We start from the raw sequence: 20600 nt of genomic DNA, 5'->3' as shown, positions 1-20600 counted from the left end.
ATGCTTGAACCGCGCATCAGAATAATTGACTTTGGTGTTGGTACGTATCACTCGTCGGATCATTTATCCGGATGACACTTACACTGATTGTAGCTTCTTGGTCAGACAACCACCTGTCGGATGTAGTCCAATCTCCAGCTTTACGAGCACCAGAAGTCACAATCGGTGCGCATTGGGATGCTAGTATTGATATCTGGAGCCTCGGTTGCCTTGTAGGTATTCGACCTACCTGCTCAAAATATGACAAGGTTGTCTTATATCACTAATTTTGATTAGATTGTTGAGTTTGTTCAGGGGATAGTGCCTTTCTCTGGGGTGGCGTCAAAATACGGTTCGTGGACGGTTGATGATGACCGGCTCGCGAGGACAATCGAAATACTTGGTAATTTTCCGCCTGAGCTTCTTCGAAAAGGAAACAGGACTGCGGAATTCTTTAACACGAGTGGTATGCCCTCCTTTAAAGAAAGAAGGCTAACGTCATATTTTCTCGATCTTACTAATTTTACTCAGGCGGCCTTCTTCGAATTTCAGATCTAAAACCGACGAGTCTTGAAAGACTTATAGATGGCACTGAGCGGCCTTTCCTCAAACCCAACGACATGTCCGACGCTGAAACTCCCATATTCATCGATTTCCTTCGAGGTATGCTTGCAATTGACCCGGCACATCGAAAGTCGGCCGCAGAGCTGCTGCAGCATGAATGGTTTAAAATGTAAATGCTTCCCACTGCCAATTGGAATGAAAAGATTTATTGTCATCTCAATGTAACCTTTTATGATAAATATTCTGCAACCCTGAAAATGAAACCTGCAACTACCAGAGGAGATTCCCTCTATCCCCTTATCACCTCATAATCCCTAACTTGGACAATATAATGTCAATTTTGTATTAATTGCCCAAAATAACATGAGTATAGCAGTAAATCAATAACGCTGAAGTAAAACGGTCTCTTTCGCCCCTCTTTTCACGAACAGAATCCCAATTTATTAAAATTTTCTCTTGATTGCACTACCACAATTCGAAGGAAAGATGCGGCCCCTTCAAGTGATATTAGGTTTGATGTACTGTAGCAAGCTTACCTGAAAGTCCCATTTCGTGAAATCCGAGAAATTTATGTAAAGCATCAAATCGTCCCGACCATGGCGGGGGTCCCCACCCGTACAAGTTTGCTGGGTGCCGACGCGTAGATATGGTTAAGCTTCTGCCGGATCTGCCTGATTTATCTTGGAGCTATTTCACTTTTTCGGCAATTCATGTTCAACGTTGGCTCAACAGCTGCATTTACAGGCATCAAGAACAAATGTGCCGGCACAAGAGATCCATCGTTCTCGAATTACCAAATATTTGGGAATGTCCAATGAAAATTTTGGCCTGTGCCTTTTGCTAGCGCATTGACCACATTCTCTGGTCAATCAATCCCTGCTAATGGGGAATCCGGCCTTTTCCGTGGATGACCCCTAACTACAAGCGGAAGCGTCACAATCGGACGGTGCCGAATCCAATATCCTCTGCTGACGCTGATGATTACTTTTCGTACACGTCAGCCTTCATTACTTTTGAAGTAGGTGCACCCAAGTAAATTCCGTTCATAAGACAACTTAGAAATTAATTCGTTATTAGAGACGTTCCATTCGTTCTCTTAGTTACGCAAAATACAGGGATAGATACATTATTGCTATTTCGCAAGATTATCACATAGGAGGCAGAGAGGATCTCTGACCTTATTTGACTGTTTAACCACAAACCAAGGGCACGATAAATGCTCTGATGCAGAGCGCGCTTCCTATTGGAAATCCTAGAATTACGATGAGATGTTGGAAATAAGCATCTAAGGCTAACAGATGGCCAGGTTTACGACCAACTGAACTGTCGGAAAAAGCTGTTATTCTGAAGTGAATTAGCTATATTGTATGGAGCTGCTTTCATGTAGATGGAAATATCTTTCCGACTGATAACCCCATCACCATCAGCATCCAGCCTTTCAAATTGGCTGCGCGCCTCGTTTGCCTCAGCGCCAAAAGCCGAAAGAGCCTTCTGGAACTCGTTCCAAGTAACTTTACCTACTAGGGTGATGAGAATCCGCATAGATTCCTGCCAAAATATTCGGAATGGCTGAACTGGAAGGGTTTCTAACCGTCATTTTCTTCAACCTGAAATAGGAAGCTTAGTGAGCGCGAACAATTTATAAAAGATTGGAGCTATGACGTACCCCGTCACCGATTTGCTTTTGCCATTCAGGTTCATATTTTCCGTACCATCCTGATTTATTGGGGGACTGCAGAAAGCTCAGCATTGCCTTTGGATAATTGCTAAAGGGGGTATGGCAGGAGTTGGATGTCGTATGATACTTTGGAACTATTACCATTGTGAAAAGAAATTGGTATGCTCTGAGTATGAAATCCTTGGAATTCAGTACATCCAAGTATTACGTCAAAATCTAAAGTATGTTTGAATCGTGCGAGAAAGGGAAGAGCTTATATGCTTTATCGATAATTAGCGCTCACTTGGGAGCTGTTATTGTCCGGTATTATCCACCAGTTCCTTATCATTACATACCCGGTTTTTTTTGCCTGATCAATCTGTGGATATTGGGGATCTTCGTTCTGAAAATATGGAAGATAAAATCTAACATATATTTGCAATCAAAGTGTTTCTTTTGTCATTGAAATGGCCGAAGAATGTCTGTGGCAAACCGAGGTCTGGGTGAGCTAATCATGACACCCCCAGTACAGAATAGATTTCAGAACCATTATCCGGAATAGTGTACACCTGTCCGAAACATCTATCGCCACTAGCCGTATCTTATGGCATACGCTCCGCTTTTCGCGAGCGATAGCGTAGAACTTGCTAAGGCGGAGGGAAGACGCACTCACATTAAACTCTCGCGAATTTTGATTATCGGTCAAGTGAAAGACGCGACGCAGCTGCTGACGCGTCATGTAAGCTGGGACGCACGGTGTGGCACCATTAGAGCTCCGAAAGACATAAAATCTAAGGCAACCAATAAAACTACTCCCAGCATACATTGTGATCGCAGTAATACCTTAAGTATCCCCGTATTAGCTGACATTGAATTACTCGCGTGAAATGGGATCATTATTATTCCTCGGGAGTTTCACCACCCATCCGAATCAGTTCCTCGTATGCCTTCTTCTTGTCCATTTTGGTTACACCAGGACTATTCTGAGCTCTTAAGTAAATTAGCGTTGTTAGCCATATCATATAACTGTAGCCACTTTCTTTTGATTTCAGGACTGACGCTTTAGGTCCAGCAGGGACTTTGCTCAAGTCTTTGTTTTGACCACCTCTAGCATTGTCTAGCTTTTTGCAGGACTGGTCACGGCCAATGTCTTGATCAAGCTGTACTTCATCGGGTCCCTTTACCTCATCTGAGACATTTGGATTGTTTAGTCCCCTGCATTGCACATTCTGTGATTAGCGTTGCCCATAGACCCTCAGCGTTAGTTACCAGGTAGTCCACTAACGACTTATAACCTCTCATAGCATCCAGGTTCTCTTCGGTATTGGACATGTCGGGGTTCCTAGGTCATCAATCAACTTCTGAATATATTCGTTGATTGATAATAGTGAACAGTGCGTGAATAAATGTGCAACGTCTTTATACCTTCTGATCTGCATTACAAAACTAGCGTGTCGTGTTCGTCACGCATCCGTCATCTTCTGCCTTTAGGCATATGACGTAATTCATCACGGAAAGAAGAAAATTAATACAGTCTGTCGGAAAGTTGTCGTTACAGTACGGACTAGTAGGGGCATAGCCAATTGAGTACTTTGAGAGTGCTGATTTTGAATACTATGGAAAGTACAGAATATAACTATGTGATGTGGGCTTAGTAAGTTCGTTTAGAGCCATGCAAACATGGTTGAAACCAGTTATATGGGGTTGCTGAATATTCCCCGGGCGCACTAGTAAAACTGCGACCCTCTTTTGTCGACACCATAAAAAACTGTATGGTAAGAGGGACACTTCAAATTAAGACTCCTTGCTATCTCATTCAGGCATGCTAACTAGGCCCACAACTGCTCCGACAACATAGCGGGGCCATCCACGAGCTTTTATGCCTCGTCCGTCAGGCAACAAAGAAATGAATGATCCCGATCGGGACAAGCTGTAACTTGATCCTGACATATTGCGTCATTGACACCTTTGTCTATCTGCTTGTGGCAAATACGTCTACAGACAATCTGGATAATTTGCAGTTCATATCGTGTGCTTGTTCACATTATGCATGAATAACATCTCAAAATGGAATCAGGAGACAAGAAATTATGTTCCGTGGTAAGACTTTTCTATGTCTTATATCAAAGCAGAAGTACTAACAACATTCTCCTAGCCACTCTCTGAATCTGGAAAGAAACACAAATTTAGCACATATGAAAAGCGGCCTCATGGAGATCTACTTGGGGAACAATCCAAGGTATTTGTGATGCAACTTGATGAAAGGAGTTCCGACTGACAACCAGAAGAATCGCACTTACTTTGATTCCGGTGATCTGGCTCTTTCCACGGCTCACAAAGTAACCAACGAAGGTGCTATTCAAACTGGACGGGCCCACCCCGACCGCGAAAGCATTTCCCACCCTTATTCCGCGGTCCCTAACACCAGCAATGTTGATAAAGATGCCAACGAGGACTTTTACAGGAATAAGAGCTTGAGCCCCGAAAGACGAAGTCCTCCCTACCAGGACGCGAATATTAAGCATAAGAGCCCCATGAACAAGGAGGATAAGGGCGAGTTTGATGATATCGCACGTTGAAGCCACTTGCGTTTTTCTGTTTGAGACTGTCGCGTTGAAGTTGAACAGACGAATCTGACATCAAGCAACATGCCACTCTGGTACAATAGTGTCGATTGAAAAGGAGGATACTTTACCGCCAGCAGCAGTATGATTCAGTGCATACCCAATTTCCTACATGTTTTGTATAATAATCTGAGTATTTTCATAAAAGCAGCGCTGTAACATGCTAAACCACCCCTGAAAGATAGCCCCTTCCGAATGGCGACCTACAGATAGTCCTTCAATCAATCGATCGTTGGAATAATTCAGTTGACTCTCAAGAGTACTAGCGGATACTGATATCCTACCGCCGGACGAATAGTTAAACTTTGGCCGATTTTCTTGCTCGGCCCAAGTAGCAGCCGTAGCAAGAGACAAGTGAAAAATGACGGCAAGAAAGTGAAACTCGTAGAATATCATACCAGGATGACGGGTGGGGATACTAGAAGGCGTTTATTTAATGTTGACATCGAAATTCAGAGCGTAATCTACCCACGGTGCATGGTCTGGTATTTGGTTTCTACTGCATACCAATTACTGTTTATCTAAACCTCTGGTGTGAATAGAGGTTACGATTGCTTGAGATTTCCGTTGCCATAATGACATGCCGTGTGATAGATACAGGTAGCTGTACAAGGGGCTCCAGATCAACTGTTTCCAATCTCCCGTATAATCCCGGCAACCTTACGAGCCATAATATCATTATCTTCTACACAAGATATCAGCAGCGGCTCATGCACTTCCAGAGAATGAAAGACTTACTCAAACAGAAAGCAAGGAGATGTTGCAGAGGGGAATTTGTCCAATGTGACCTGGGTGCATATAGCGCTGTAAATTTAGTATCGTGTGTAACCTCCATCAGACATGCCCATAGCTTTGTATAGTGTTTAGTTCCGTGGCCCAGAAAGTTATAGACCCGAACTGCAGAAAAATAAACACGTCAGGTATATCAAATTAACTGCATTATGCTAGAAGAATGAGTCATTACATTAAGGTTTTGACTTCTAACGAGGGAGGCTTTGCTACCCATTAGACCTACTGACGTCTGAATGACGTCTAGGAGGTGTCTTCCAGTGCTCTTTCCATTTTCAAAAACACCTATATAGCCAGATGGCCATTCGTTTCGTATTTCAATTTCCACCTGTCTATCTACGTTTACAGTTGACCTGTGTTAACCTTCAACTTAATAAATCTCACCACCATCTCATCACCTTCCCAACGACCATATTTACGCTACAATGCCCAACAGCATACCAATTATGCTCCAAGTTGGAACCGTTATGACGCCCATTACTGTTTATGAGGACACTTCATACACACAACTTTTAGATATTGTCAGTACATATCTCGGTCCAGAGACAAATTTATGCGGACAGAGCCTGAGGGCCTTCTGGGCGCGTTGGGAATTCAACGATCAGCAGAGCACTTTTCCGGAGAGAACCCGAATCAACGACAAGAATATAGAGGCGACAATAGCACTTATGATGCTAAGAAGTGGACGTGACGTCCTAGAAGCGGACTATCATTCAGATTCGTCACTGGGGGGTATACGCCTAACTCGGTTGCAACTCCTGTTGCAACTTTGGGCTTGAGGACTAAGCAATTTCATACTTACTTTATTACCCACACTAAGTGATTTGTGAAGAAAATACTTTTGGTATTGTTTTTAGTTTATGAAACAATTCCAGGGCCTTGTTCGTTTTCACTGATGCTGATGATAAAAGTGGGCTTAGTGTGTGCACAACGGTTATTAAAAGATAGCAGCTTCGATAACGATCAAAATTGCTTCTTAATGGTAACAGGGATCGCTCCCATAATACCAATTTCATTCCATTGGCCAATTTCAGCCACGTACTTTGAATTGGTTGGGCGTCTTAAATTCATTCAGTTCTCCGGGCTCCATATATGCTCTCCAGGCTAGAATGCAAATCCTCGTATCCTTTAAATAGTCAATGTGATCGATGCATCCTTGACACCCGTACATAGAGCAGACTGTCCGCATACCACCTTTATTGCGGATAGCCATGTCGTCGACATCGTCCGATGTTAAAATATCGGTTTGATCATCCACTCTGTGAAATTGGCCACTGTGCATATATTAGAAAAAGTACTCAAACCTCAGGGGAAAGAAAAGTATCTGACAAGGTCCGCGTTTTCGATGTGAATATCATACTGTAAATCATCTTGAATTTTGATGTTAATATATTGCTGGGACATCGCAGAGGTCATACTTTGATAAGCTGACTTTGAAAATGTAAAGGTGGACAAGGAATGTTAGTTTAATACGCGGAAAGAGGATCAGAGGATTAGCACTATATACGAGGAATGATGTATCTGTGACGGTTACTTTATTTTTCAACCGTGGGAAGGCGCCAGGTCCCACATGCATCGTTAAGTGTTAATCATTTCCCCAGAAGCCTCCATTCCTTACAATCATTAATAATATCTGGTCCTTAATCTCAAATGTAACTGTTGCGAAGATATAGTATCGGGGTCATTGGGCAATTAGTCGTTGGTTTTATCGCTTTCCCCCCCGAGTTGACGCGGATGGAATAGGCATTACGTGTTGTCGTTCAGTTAAATGTGGCGACCCATCAAGAATGATTGTACCAATCGGACCAGATCCCCGTCAAGACCGAGCTCACTCATGCGGATGGACAGAGGCCATGCAAAACACCAACGCAGAAAGCTATGAGGGACTCATTGCTCCTGATGGGTCTACAGTTAGTTGGAGGCCAGGAATGTTTCCTGTTTGATGCTTGAATTTACCGTAAACTTTAAGCATTAGTTAGCGCTAAAACAAAAGTTAAAATATGTCAGTTTGTGGGGTGGTAAATACCCCCAAGGACAGGCTGATTCGGCGTCTCCACACACCTTGATATGTCTTCGTACCATAAAGCGGATCAACCCGATCCCAATACTAGCCTCTCGAGGCTATGAGACGTCACCCTCACCAGCTATCTCCTGGATAATTCTTCAATCAATCATCTCAGCTGGATACGGTCATGAGTAGCTCACATCAGTATCCGTTAATCCGACACGTTTATTTGTTCTTGTTAGGATGAGCAATTGATATACTGGCTAGTACTGAAAATGTCGAATAGAATCAGATGATTGATTAAGGGTGTTAAGATCGGTCGAGCGATCTCAGAGGTCTCTATATTTGAACTATGGCGTGTTATGACACCATACTAGGAGGAAATTGGATGAACGATGAATAGTCCGATACTGAGGGGTCCTAGTGGTATCCTACCACTTCTTCAGTTCGTCAGTTCTGTTATACACCATATTTCATTCTTTTTATCTCACGTTGAAAAACTTTCCTCCCTCCAATGCGGGTATAAAAGCAGACCATAACAGTGATTTTACCACTTTCGTCACCAAGATCCTATCCATCCAGACTTTCTCGGTCAGATCATCCCCGTTGTTCTTCTAGAATTTTAAGCTTAGCCTCCAGCTCGGTACCCTGTGGGTACAGCTGCAAAACCTTTGTTTGTAAAGCCTGTTATCCACAGTATTAGCATCAGATTTATCCAATAACGATGACAATAGGGAAGTCGATGATCAAGGCGCCGAAAGGGATATCGTTTACACCAGTAGAGAGATAAACTAACCATGATGTCACTCTCGTTTGGTACTTTATTATCTCAAGGTCATGTATCGGTAGACGGAGATACCAATTATTCCAGGCCCACGGTGAACCCGAACAGGCTAGTAATCAGAATTTTCGAAAAATTAGTGGAGAAAAAATTGGGAAACAGGATGAAAAATAGGACACGTTGCTACCTCAACACACATCGTTCGAATGGAATGCACCTTATATTCACGTGACAAACCCCCAATTAGACCTCGCCAAGCGCGGGTTTGGGTTGGGTTTTCATTTTCTTTACCCACCCACGGGCAACCCACCGCGGGTCTTGACCTTGGTGAACCTGTTGGAATATCCCGGTCGCTGAGATAATAAAAGGCTGGGATCACGTGCATACATTCACCTACCTCAACATTTCACTTGTATCTTAGACAACACTCAACACAACACACAATCAACTCCCCTCAACAATATGAACATTGAAGCATCACTTAATAAAACAACAGAAATATCTTGTATAACACTCCTGGTGAAAAATGTCAAATGGTGAAATTTGCCCGTTCTATTCTAGCTTAACCGCGGTTAACGGTCAGAAATACTGTTTTCTTATCATCATAATTTCACCATCAATTTTGCTTACATGTAACACTATTTACTTTTGCTCGACTGAAAATATTTAAATTCTTTTAGTTCAACGGTGACGTGCTATCTGACCAAATCCAATTACTGTATTTGAAAGGTTATTGATGTGAAGAGTCATGCATGTTTTTGTTTTCATAATTGCTGTATATATGAAAACCATGCTCAAACCATAGTATCCAAATTATTTCTTGCTGTTTAATGCTCGAAAACGAGGGTTCTTGGGCTAATTATTGATACAGCATCACCATTGCCGACCGACTTGTAAGGATCAAATATGGCTGTTAAACTGGTAGCAATTATTTGAGTCCAGCAAATACAACAACCGTAATAAAGATTCCAGGGTTGGTTTCAGCACTTTCCAGATATCTTTATTGACAGGGCTGTGAAGCATTGTATGGAGATTCAATGCCGGTTGGTCTCCTCAGGTTTCGATGGAATCGTTGAGTCTGGCCGGTGAAATTTGGTTCATAGAACCTCATGACGAACTGAAAAAGTGATAGGATACCACTAGGACCTTCGGGATCGGCTTTTTCATCGTTCACCCAATTTTATCCTAGTATGGTGTCATAACACGCCATAGTTCAAATATAGAGATCCCTGAGATCACTCAACCGATCTCACCACCTTCAATCAATCATCTGATTGTATTGGACATGTTCAGTACTAGCCAGTACATCAATTCCCCATCCTGACAGTTACTGTTGGGTTAGTGTAATTTGTAATGGCGTATAGTTACGCACACCCCGGAATTTATAATCCGCCTAGTCGACCGCTATTTCCGGCATCTATAGATGGCTATAAGACTACTAAAAATACATTTCTGCTGCCATGCTTCAAATTAGTTACCCTCTTCCTACTTGTTAAAATTGTCCACTCCTCGACCAAGCTTTCTTAACACCACTCCCATTCATTACTCATTATGACACCTAAGAATGTGCTCGTGTCTGGCGCCAATGGCTATATCGGTAACGCCGTCGCGCGTGCTTTTGCACGAGCCGGCTGGGTCAGCTACGGATTAGTCCGTTCCGAGCGGGCGGCAACTTCGCTAGCTGCGGAAGAAATCCTGCCAGTCATCGGCAGCATTGATGATCCCGCCTCGCATGAAATCATTGGTCAGAACCTCCCACCTACGTTGCATGCGATTGTTTCCACCACCGAGAACATAGTAGATTATGTCCCACATTATGATAACACGATCAAGCTGCTACGATTCCTGGCCATCTCAAGCACGGCACATGGTGTTCGTCCGCTTGTTATCTTCTCCTCGGGGTGCAAGGACTACGGCGTCGGCCCGCACTATGACGGGGAGCCGGGCCTGGCACCTCACACCGAAGAAAGCCCTCTCAATGCACCCCCACTTCTTGCAAACCGAGCCAACTACTCGAAGAAGATTCTGGACCACAAGGATGTCTTTTCGCCCATCCTGGTGCGTCCGACCAACGTGTTTGGCCGAACCGCCAGCTACTACCGGGGCTTTTTCGAGGTCGCTGGTCTCACCTCTGGATCAAAGCAGCCCCTGACCATTCATGTTCCTCCGAATTCTATCTGCCATGCCATTCACGTTGATGACTGTGGCGATGCCTATGTCGCGATCGCGGGTCACCCCCGCCGAGAGGAAGTTGAGGGACAAGTCTTCAACATCTCTGCACGCCGGTATGAGACGGTCGATGAAATCGGGAAAGCTCTGCTGGCTGAATACCACATCCTGGCTGGGCTGGAGTATGTGCATCCAGACCAGCTGACCTTACAGGAGAATCCGTGGCCCGTTGCTTTGATTGATTTCCCTCAGTAGACGAGCTCTGAGAAACTGCGCCAGGTCACGGGCTGGAGGGACGTTCGGCCCTTGTTTTCGGAGGGTGTGCATGTCTACCGACTGGCCTATGAGACTGCTGTCGCTGCTCGGCATGAGAATATAGAGAAGATGAAGGAAAGGGAGAAATTGTTTAGACCACACTTCAGATATTAGAGGGGCCGAGAATTCGCTGAGCGTGATGTTTCCTTTGGCACTATTTGGTACAGATCCTAGAATGCATTTGGGAGATGGTGACAGCCCGCCGGGGGGGGGGGGGGGATCTTCGTTCCTTCACGAATTGAAAAGTTGATAAACAGTGCGAAAAGATGATTTTCTACATAGCAGCTTCGATCTGGTAGTACAGCAAATTGCATTCAATACGCTTCACATGTAGTCTTTTCTGAAAAAGAAACTCGACTATGAGCTAGGAGTTGAGTGACGCAACCAACGTAGGTTGCCAATTCAAAAAAGTATGTTAAAGTGTACATTGTCGATGGTAGAGTGTATCCTTGTTTATACTCCAGTCGCCCTTCTATGTGACTCGAGCTTCGTCGCATGCTCTTTGTTGCTATGCTGTATCTGTTAGCACGGTCTACAGCCATAAGGTAATGCCGCTACGGTATACTCAACCGATCTGTGCAATATATATATTCTCAGACCCGCACTGTTGCGTACATTGTTGGCGGTAAGTTAGGAAACACTCAACCGGGGTATCAGCGATAAAAAGCCGGGTCCTCTGATCCTTTTCAAGTATCATTTTGTGTCTGCATGATCAGATGAAAGACACTTGTGGGGCTGAAAACGCTGATCTAGCTGGGTACTTGCTCGGAAGAACGTGTATGACATTCTGACCTGATAATGGGTATAGTTAAGCAAAAGTGGCGCTGACAGCCCTTCTCTCTGCATGGTCTAGTGGAACTTCACATTTGCTTTCAGTAACGGCGCGGGTTCGATTTCCGCAGGGTACATTCAGTTGAACTTAAGTCAGAACGTCGGAACTCGCTCAAGCGGTCCGCCCGAAATCACAGCCCGCTTTGTTTTTTCCAAGTCATTTCTCGAGTATTCGCTCTGCTGATTAATTTTTACTTCTTGCTCGTCTCAAATGAGAACAGTGAAACCACTTTTGCGGAGTCGATTGCACATGTCGGTCAAAGTCAACAACCGGCGATATTGAAATTGATGGTAATCGAGGACCTTGGTCCACTGGCGGGTCGCGTAGAACACACGTGCCACGCCCACACTGAGAGTAACATCAGCGGCTACGTTCGAAGTCAACAAGCACGTCTTCTCCGTTTCGGATCAAAACCTAGCCTTATACCTCTTGAATCATCAATGGAAAATTGAGTCCGGCTGGCCGTGCTTTGTGAGGCTGCTTCTGCCGGCGAGTCCGAGGAGCCATTCGGTTGGCGTGCGGCTGCATTGCGCAATATCATCGGGGGAACAAGGCCAACTTCATTATAGCGACTTGACAACACGTTTAATTGACATCAAATTATGTTAGTGATGAGAACGTACTTGTCAGCTTCGTTCATGAAATAGGCCATGGTGGCAGCTTTGAATCGCTGCCGGCATTGGGACACGGCCAAAGCAATTTGTCGTTAGATACATTCGATCTAGCACCAATTGTCAGTAGCTGGCGCAAGATGAGTGTTCGCGACTCACCGTGCTCGCGGCCTGGACGAGATTCCCAATGCCAGCCACAATCCACCATCCCGATAGGACCCGTGAGAACGGCCGAACCAGGGCTGTGTTTCACTGCCTCTCTATGTCAGCAAGATTTCTGGTGATTGAGGGTGGTACAGGCTTGCTGTCAATGTAGTCTGGCATTAGCATAGGCAGATCAGGGATGAGGTAGCAGGTGTCAGCTCGATCACACGTGCACGAGAGCCCAGGATCACTCCGTACCGCGGGGAATGGATGTGGGTCATATCTTCCAATGCATAGTTGTTTCGTCTTTGCTGTTCGTGCGCCAGGCAGATCTTCAACCGTGTCAGGACAAAGAATCACTGGAGACAGATTCATGGTATTTGGTCTAGGACAAACTAGGAACTGAACTGAAACGACTGCTCCCGCGGCGAGAGTTCTGGGGAGTTCTAGGGTGGATCCAGTGCTGCGGCCTGGCTTGTCGCTTGCTCAGCTGCAACCAGGGCTTGATAGAGCTGGTCCTCAGCCTGTGGACAAAAGCTCGATTCATTGCTGATTGATGTTATCCCCGGACAAACCGTGGTCTTTCTCGGTGGTCGTCGATGTTCGGCTTCTCTTCGTTGTCGCTGGAATGCCGCGATAGCTCACTCGGCCTAGCATGAGACCGGATCATGCCGTCGTCGAGGCTTCGAATCGGACATGGGACAAGAGGTGCATATCCGTCGGAACACGGAAACTTTCTAACACAGTGAAAGTTAACTTTGGTCGAACAGGGTAATAATGAAGAGATGAAAACACTTTGGAATGTTACTATATGGCTAATCGGAGGGTATTGAGCCTTCCTGGATTGGGCCCGCTAAATGTCTCGAGCGAAGTGGTCGTTCCAACCAGGTCTTTTGGAACAGCGAAGGCGCAAGCATGCTGGGAGTCAGAGTTCCGGCTCGTCGTGTATCAGGCTTACTTTTTATAGATGATCGGTGAGAACGGCTCGGTCGTGTCGAGTGCAATATTGAAATTCGCCCTATGACGAGAAAGAGACATCAGCGATATTTTCCGAAGAACGGAGAGCCACAGACAGATAGCGTTCGTACTGAGATTCAATATGCAGTACCGGGCGTTGGGAATGGGCAGTGACAACGGACCAGGGTGACTGTCAAGACATCGTGTGGCTCGTGATAGAAAGTTTGCCTTTCTATACAGGGAGGCGTCAGCACAGGGTGAATACTCTCCAAATTGCCGCTGATAAAACTTACGTTGCCAGCTTTTGCTGTCCGTTGCATTCTGGCAAGGTCAAAGCGGCTGCATAAGGCATGACTTCGATCTACCATCAATAATCAGTAGGTACCTTATGAAGGCACTTCATAACTGGCTGTGTTCGCAGCTTTTACCATTTTTGAGGCCAGTCAAGGTCCGTCTGATGGCTTCCTAGAGGAGTGGCGGAGGCGGGACTGATATATAGCATCTTCCATGTCAGCTTGATTCCAAATGATTGGGCAGCTACACTTACTTGCTGTGTTCGAAGACTTTGGTATTGAGCGTAGACAAGCTGGGGGTGATACAACAGGTCAGTTGAATCACAAATACATGACATTACGGGGCCATTCCATACCAAATAGTAGCCGGCATAGACGAAAAGTGCTCCATATTATTTGACTCAGAATGGCCAAGGAATTCCTGAAAACAACTGCTCTGCTGGCGAGAAATAGGGTATTTATAGCATCGTAGCCAGTCATTCTGCTTGCGTCGATGCAATGATTAGCGTGAATTGTGAGGGCACAAAATAGACGACCCTCCAATTGCAACTGGTTCCATATTTCATTATTGATTCAATACAGCATTCGGAGGCATCGCATTTTTTTTTTGAAGATCCAGTGTATGAAAAACCTTTTCTCACTGTTGGAACCGTTTAAACAGTCGTGGGGATGCCGCAGAAAAGCACCGATGACGCGTTTCAACATTCACCACCATGTGTCGGTACGTTGTTGCGACGGGTGGGGCGGCAACAGGTCATGCCATTTAATTTCACTCACCGATGATGAGCCCGTTACGCTACTCAATGAACACCCTATCAAAATTAGGCAAACATCAAGCCACGTTGCCCCTCTGGCTACCTAATAACCCAACCGCAGGATTCTTCCTCTTTATTCAGTGTTGGTGTCTACCCCGTATATCGGAGAAAACATATCACGCCACAATAAAAGCTATGGTGCAGCGTGGGACATCCGCACAGCCCCCATCCCACAGCAAATCCCCTTTGATAGTGAGTCCGTTATTAGGGCGATTACCTTTTCGTAGAATAATGTCAGCGCATCGAGTGGTATTTTACAACTAGCAAGCGATTGATTACCCAGGAACCCACATTTATTTGTGTTTTGTATGGTAAATTGGTTCAACTAACAACCTCGGTATAATAACCACCGAGTATACGCACATACGGGGGGGGATTTCAACCTGCCCTCGATCGCATGCTTATTTCGATTCAATCAATCAATCATTTTATCCTGCATTGGTTCCGCTTGATCTCATTCGTCCTGAATGCATACTAGTCCATACGCTTTTAGCAAGTGCTGATAGGTGTTTATTGGATATTACTGGCCGGACAACAGTCTCCACTCCAAATCACGCGCATTTCCTACTGTCCAGGCACCCCAAAGTCTACTCGTTTTATCAACCGCTCGTGTCGTCCGAACAGTCAGTTCCAAAGGTTTTACTGGCGCGGGATAGAACGTGTACTCGTGGTCTCTCGCGGCGTGTCAGCTGGCAGCGAAATCACGGTCGATTATTCTGATTATTACTGGAAGAAGCTGAAGAAGAATTGTCTGTGTGGGGAGCCGGTTTGCCGGTTTGCCCATCAGATAGGGGACTAGGCGATGGGCTAATCCATATCTCTTCCAAATAACCTAGGTTGCACGGATGTACTACGTCGCCTCCAATAGAGCCGAGGGTACACGGCGAGGGTTGCCACGGTCAGTCTTGGAAAAGTGTATAATATCTAATTTCGCTAACGAATGATATAGCTATTCATTCCCATTTGGTCAGCGGGTGACCTAAGTAAAGTAGCTCTACTCCCTGTTTCTGGATAACTTTCTCCCGAGCCAGTCCTTTAAGGTTTGCACCGGATGCACATGATGATGACCTGCAGTTTGGGGACTTCGTCCCCGAGCTGCAGGCCTTGCTTCATCCACATTTAGAACTCGTGGGCTTCGCAGATAGTAAAATGTTTGGCGACATATCGGACAACTGGCATCCCTAGTACAAAGCCAGGTGTCTGCGCAGGATTGATGAATAATATGGCTACAAGGTAGCTGGCGGAAGACAGATGCCGGACCAAGTTCTTCCAGGCAGATGGTGCATTCTCCCCGAGGGAGTAATATGGGATTTGAATGATCTGTATACAACTTAGTTTTCTGTTTCTGTTTCGCTTTTACTTTTATATTAACTCGGAATCAGGATGAATTTTGTACAGGGAAACAGACCTGATTTGTAGCGATCTTGAGATGCTTGGTAGCATGGCATGCACGAAATCAAGAGCTCGTTTGCCATCAGTGGGCCACTTTCATCGGGCGATGGAACATGTAAGTAAAGGTTCATCATATGGAGAGATGGAAAGCTGTCCACATGCCAGATGTAATAGCGAAAAACGTCAGATATTTGATTGGGATTTAATTTAAGTAAAGTAGAAGTACTTGGACGAGTGAAGAAATCATTCTAATTATGACATAACACGTGCCCAGCTTGAATTACTGAAACAAGGTTAATACGGTTTAGATTGGCAAAGTTTACTGTGCAGTGAAACTTGGGTCGGTGGCGGCGTTTGGGATCTCCCACCTGTAGCTATTGTATAGCTGAGCAATGGCTCGATTCTAATCTTGTGAGCGAACGAGTTGCGGATCAAGCTCTGCTCTCCCGTCAATCGCCGCATTCAAACACCGCCGCAGCGCACGTAAGACCTCCGAGACACTCCACCGCTTTCAACATGCTTACGGGTTATGTAATCACATGATTTCTTTCCTGGGTTCGTCCTGTATTCGAACCGCGGTTCTCGAGGTCCCATTACCAGGCCTAGGTGGCTGCATTAGCTTTTCTGCGCATCATCGAACTGGTATTGGTTGCAAGCTGCATCCTCATTGAAGTGTCCGCGGAGAATGCCATCAAAGTGATGGTAGGCTTTTTTTAAATCTCGAGTCGCACATTATGTTCAACGGTATTTATCGGCGAATATCGTCTCACTATTGTGAACATCTAATGTCTCATCATTGGAAGTGACCGATGGCAAGCGTTGCCTCCCCCGGAAGCTTGCAGCGGGTTGCAGCAGCAACCTGCTACGAGGAATATTACGGTCGCTCATTGTTTCAGAATGATCGAAACTCGACTCAAACGGTCTCGTGCCCTTGGGATTCCACCCAAGCGCCAAAATCATCCGCTGCTGATCATCCCGATAAAAGACAACGAGACGGTCAGGTACTAGTCGATTCAGTGTCATCGAATTCTTCGGCCGCATGTCGCAAGTCCGCGATCCGAAATAAACGACAAAGCACGCAAGCGACAGATCAAGATACAACGGTTGTGAAGAATGTGCATTTCGATGAAACTTTCGAGCAAAGCTGTTTCTTCCTGTCAGCAGACGCTCCTCGGGCACTGATACAAGATATCACTTCGACAGGAAACGGAGAGGACGGCATAGTCTCTGAGATGAACTTACGAAAAAGGCTTTGCCTATTACACTCCCCGCTTGCTTCACCTTCAGCGTGGCAGCCTGTTCAGTTAGAGAGCCTGGAAATTTTGCCAACAGGAAAGCAGATCAAAGGGACGGTGAAAGTGCTAAACCTCGGATTGGAGAAAGATGTGGCTGCTCGTTTCACCTTTGATGGCTGGAAAACGGTCTCGGAGGTAGCCGCGGAGCATGGGCAGTCCCTGTACTTGGGAAATTCAATTGTTTCCGACAGGTTTGCTTTCTTGATCGATCCAGGGAGCTTACCATTTGAAATTGGAAACATTATTCGTGTCTGCATCCGTTACAATGTGCTCGACCAGGAATACTGGGACAATAATGGGGGCACGAATTTCAATGTCACTCTATCCATTTAGGCGGTCGTTTAAAATTGGCCACAGGCAGCCTCAAAATTCCCCGTTAGATTTTACATCGATTCCTCAGTCGCGAAATCTGTGTTTATTTTATCTAACGCTGTCGAAGATTAATACGCCTTTTCGAACGCTAGTTGAGCTCATGTATTGATCTATGGCCCCAGCTCTATCCACCTCGATATACAAAATGCCCCTTTGTTATTTTAGATTGATTGCATGCTGACGTCGATGTGGCCGACACAATAACTAGCTTCTTGTTCGCCAAGGGTTGAATCCAGCGACACTTGAGAAAATGGGGGTGTGAATACAAACCAAGGGGTGGAAGAGATGCTTGCTCTCGGAAGGAGCAATTCTCCAACACGCCAACTAGTTTCCTGCGAGACGGACAATTCAGAAATTGTACCCAAGTCTATGGACTTAGATCTTCTGGACCCGGATCAGGACCAGGACATCTCATCCCAACAACATGATATCAAAAGTAGGCTGGTCGATGAGTCTGCATACCAATTTATCCATTCGAAGTTGGGTGTCAAATATTCATCACCGAAATGAGCAATTATCATCGTTGAGAACAAGTTAAATGATGCCGCAGAATTTATTTTGACTGGCGAAAACTCATGTTTATGAAAGTTGACACGATGCGTTGTTGGTGTTTTGATTTGGTAGCTGCGTCACGAACGTTGAAGCGACGTTGGAAATCCTGGAATAAGACTTCAGAATAGTTTTTCATCGAGATGAAAACTGCGGTTCCAATCGAACTAGCATATAATCAATCGTGAAACGGTTCAACAGGCCACGATATGAGGGCCAACTCGGTCGGACCCTCGATCACAGCTGCGCGAGCGACACGGCGGCCTATAAATACAAAGGCGGTCCAGAAGTCTGGCTACACACGCTAATTATTTAGCGCGTTTTTCGCGCCCACCCTCCAACCTCTCCTTTTCAAACACCTAATACACCACCAATATGCGTCAATTCGGTACCGAAATAAGTGCTAATCGAAGGCCTGGGGCAGAGCTTTCATCTGAGGCCCGCGCCGCTATTATATTTGCACGTGAATGTGGTGTATCGCCTACTAAAATCGCTTCCGATATAGGCGTTGCGCGGTCTACGATATACAAAACAATTGAACGCTTTCAACAACAACACAACACAAAATCAAGGCCTCGCTCAGGTACCCCTAGGACATTTGACCTCTCAACATTTAAATATACTGTTCTTTTAGCGCGTCGAGAGCCCTGGAAAAGCCTCAGTGAGCTTAGTGCTACGATACCCGGTCATCCATCTCGATCAACAATTAAGCGATTCCTTCGCCATAAAAGTCTTCGGAGATTTAGGGCGCGCCGTTGTATACCTATTTCAGGGGTAGTTGCTCGAAAGCGAAAGAAATTTTGTCGAACTTGGCGCCGTGAGGCCCTTAATTCCCGCCTCGAAGACTTCATCTTTTCTGACGAATGCAGCGTCCAACGTATTCCGAATTTAAACGGCCAATATGTTACACGTCTTGAAGGAGAAGCATATCGGCGGGGACTTGTGCTTGTTAAGCCTCATGTAAAGGATATTAGTCAAATGGTTTGGGCTGGTATCTGGCTTGGGGGGCGTACAAATCTTGTGATCATGGAGCGTGACTTTTCAGAGAATCAAAATGGGGGCTATACAACCCAATCATACATTGATGTCTTAGAAAAAGGTTTTATTCAACACTACGAACCAGGAATTATCTTTCAGCAAGATAACGCCAAAATCCATCGTTCGTATAGGGCGCAAGAGTGGTTTGAACGTCACGGTATTGAGGTGTTAGATTGGCCTGCACATTCGCCCGATCTAAGCCCTATTGAACCCGTGTGGCGTATGCTCAAACGCAAATTATATGAGCTATATCCTAATCTTTTGAATTGTGGCACCTCTGATGCTGATTGGGAGCTATTCAAAAAGGCGATAATTGAGGCGTGGGATGCCCTAGATCAAAATAAAATTGATAGCTTAATTAGATCGACGCATGCGCGTGTACTTGCTTGCCAGCGAGCCCTAGGCTTTTATACGCGTTTCTAGACAATGAAAATTTATAAATATATTAAATATTGATTAATTTAAAATATATCAAAATTTGGTGATAATATCTAATATATTGCTTAAGATATATATATTTGAATGTGGTGGTAATGATATGGCAGAATTGCCTAATTCGGCGGTGTAGCCAGACTTCTGGCCTAGGTCTTTACTATATCTGCAGACAGGTTCTACTGTGTGCCACCTATAGAAAGTACAAGAAAATTGCAGGTCCGAACATTCTATACTTGACAATTGTGAGAAAATTAAGAGTGTACCACCGCAAGAGAACCTATTTGGCGCATCTTCGGCGGATTCCTGCACATCGAACGTCACCAAGGCAACCATAAAACCCCATCAAATTGTCCTCGTCGCTGCGACCGCCGGGTCCGCACCGTCTTCTGCTCCGGCTCATCTGGCGTATGAGTCAGGTCACTTTTGGTTCTCTCCTCTGCTTCCGTTTCGATAACCTCCAGCCGGCGGAGAAGGTCTGCTAGATCCCTGCGGAAATCTTCGATGCACTTGTTTTGGTCCGTCAATTTACGATCTAGAGATCTGGGGTCTTATTAGCTCTTTGTTCTTTGTTTAGAGGAGACGGAAAACTAACTCCACCCGCACATCTAGCCTTGAAGAGTCCCTTCTGTTAGCAAAGGTCTTGCATTCATGATAAGAGGATCATCAGTACTAACTCTGCGAGGCATTTGAGAGTCATAATATTACTGTCCCCGGGCTGAGACCCGATTCTGTTGTGTTGAGGGGTTGGTAGCACCCTGTGGTCATGATTACTCGGAGCATCGCCCTGCTGATGATCGACCTGCTGTAGGACGGCTTGGTCATTATCATTCGAGTGGGTCGATGACTCTTCCTCGACGGTGTCGCCGGACAGAGACCTAGATGTGTTCCGGCTGCATTCGGACTCCGAGCATGACAAGGACAGCGCGCTCTGCAGTCGACGTCGGAAGTCTGGCATCTGCCGAGTGCGTGAAGTTTTTCGAATGG

The 20600-nt window shown here is 45.4% G+C and overlaps 5 protein-coding genes across 5 annotated transcripts; 4 read left to right on the top strand and 1 right to left on the bottom strand.

Moving 5' to 3' along the window:
- N7481_001422 (uncharacterized protein) lies at window positions 1-716 on the top strand (the record flags this gene model as incomplete). The annotated part of the gene is made up of 4 exons (XM_057260641.1): window positions 1-40; window positions 94-212; window positions 277-445; window positions 511-716. 4 exons carry the CDS (start codon window positions 1-3, stop codon window positions 714-716), a joined length of 534 nt encoding a protein of 177 aa, XP_057128473.1.
- Window positions 717-3099: 2383 nt separating this feature from the next.
- N7481_001421 (Con-6 family protein) lies at window positions 3100-3532 on the bottom strand (the record flags this gene model as incomplete). Its single annotated transcript, XM_057260640.1, has 2 exons — window positions 3100-3415; window positions 3486-3532. The coding sequence occupies 2 exons, from the start codon at window positions 3530-3532 to the stop codon at window positions 3100-3102; spliced, it is 363 nt and encodes a 120-aa protein (XP_057128472.1).
- A 926-nt stretch (window positions 3533-4458) lies between these two features.
- Window positions 4459-4779, top strand: N7481_001420 (uncharacterized protein; the record flags this gene model as incomplete). Its single annotated transcript, XM_057260639.1, has 1 exon — window positions 4459-4779. One exon carries the CDS (start codon window positions 4459-4461, stop codon window positions 4777-4779), a length of 321 nt encoding a protein of 106 aa, XP_057128471.1.
- Window positions 4780-9950: 5171 nt separating this feature from the next.
- Window positions 9951-10823, top strand: N7481_001419 (NAD-dependent epimerase/dehydratase family protein; the record flags this gene model as incomplete). Its single annotated transcript, XM_057260638.1, has 1 exon — window positions 9951-10823. The coding sequence occupies one exon, from the start codon at window positions 9951-9953 to the stop codon at window positions 10821-10823; it is 873 nt and encodes a 290-aa protein (XP_057128470.1).
- Window positions 10824-16736: 5913 nt separating this feature from the next.
- Window positions 16737-17555, top strand: N7481_001418 (CBM21 domain-containing protein; the record flags this gene model as incomplete). The annotated part of the gene is made up of 1 exon (XM_057260637.1): window positions 16737-17555. The coding sequence occupies one exon, from the start codon at window positions 16737-16739 to the stop codon at window positions 17553-17555; it is 819 nt and encodes a 272-aa protein (XP_057128469.1).
- Between the last annotated feature and the right edge of the window lie 3045 nt (window positions 17556-20600).

The sequence above is a fragment of the Penicillium waksmanii genome (assembly GCF_028829765.1).
Source record: "Penicillium waksmanii strain IBT 27052 chromosome Unknown utg000001l:1.0-4852451.0:1.0-4856178.0, whole genome shotgun sequence".
In the NCBI taxonomy this organism is placed as follows: domain Eukaryota; kingdom Fungi; phylum Ascomycota; class Eurotiomycetes; order Eurotiales; family Aspergillaceae; genus Penicillium; species Penicillium waksmanii.
Note: the sequence above shows the minus strand (reverse complement) of the source record. Positions and strands in the feature narration are given on the sequence as shown.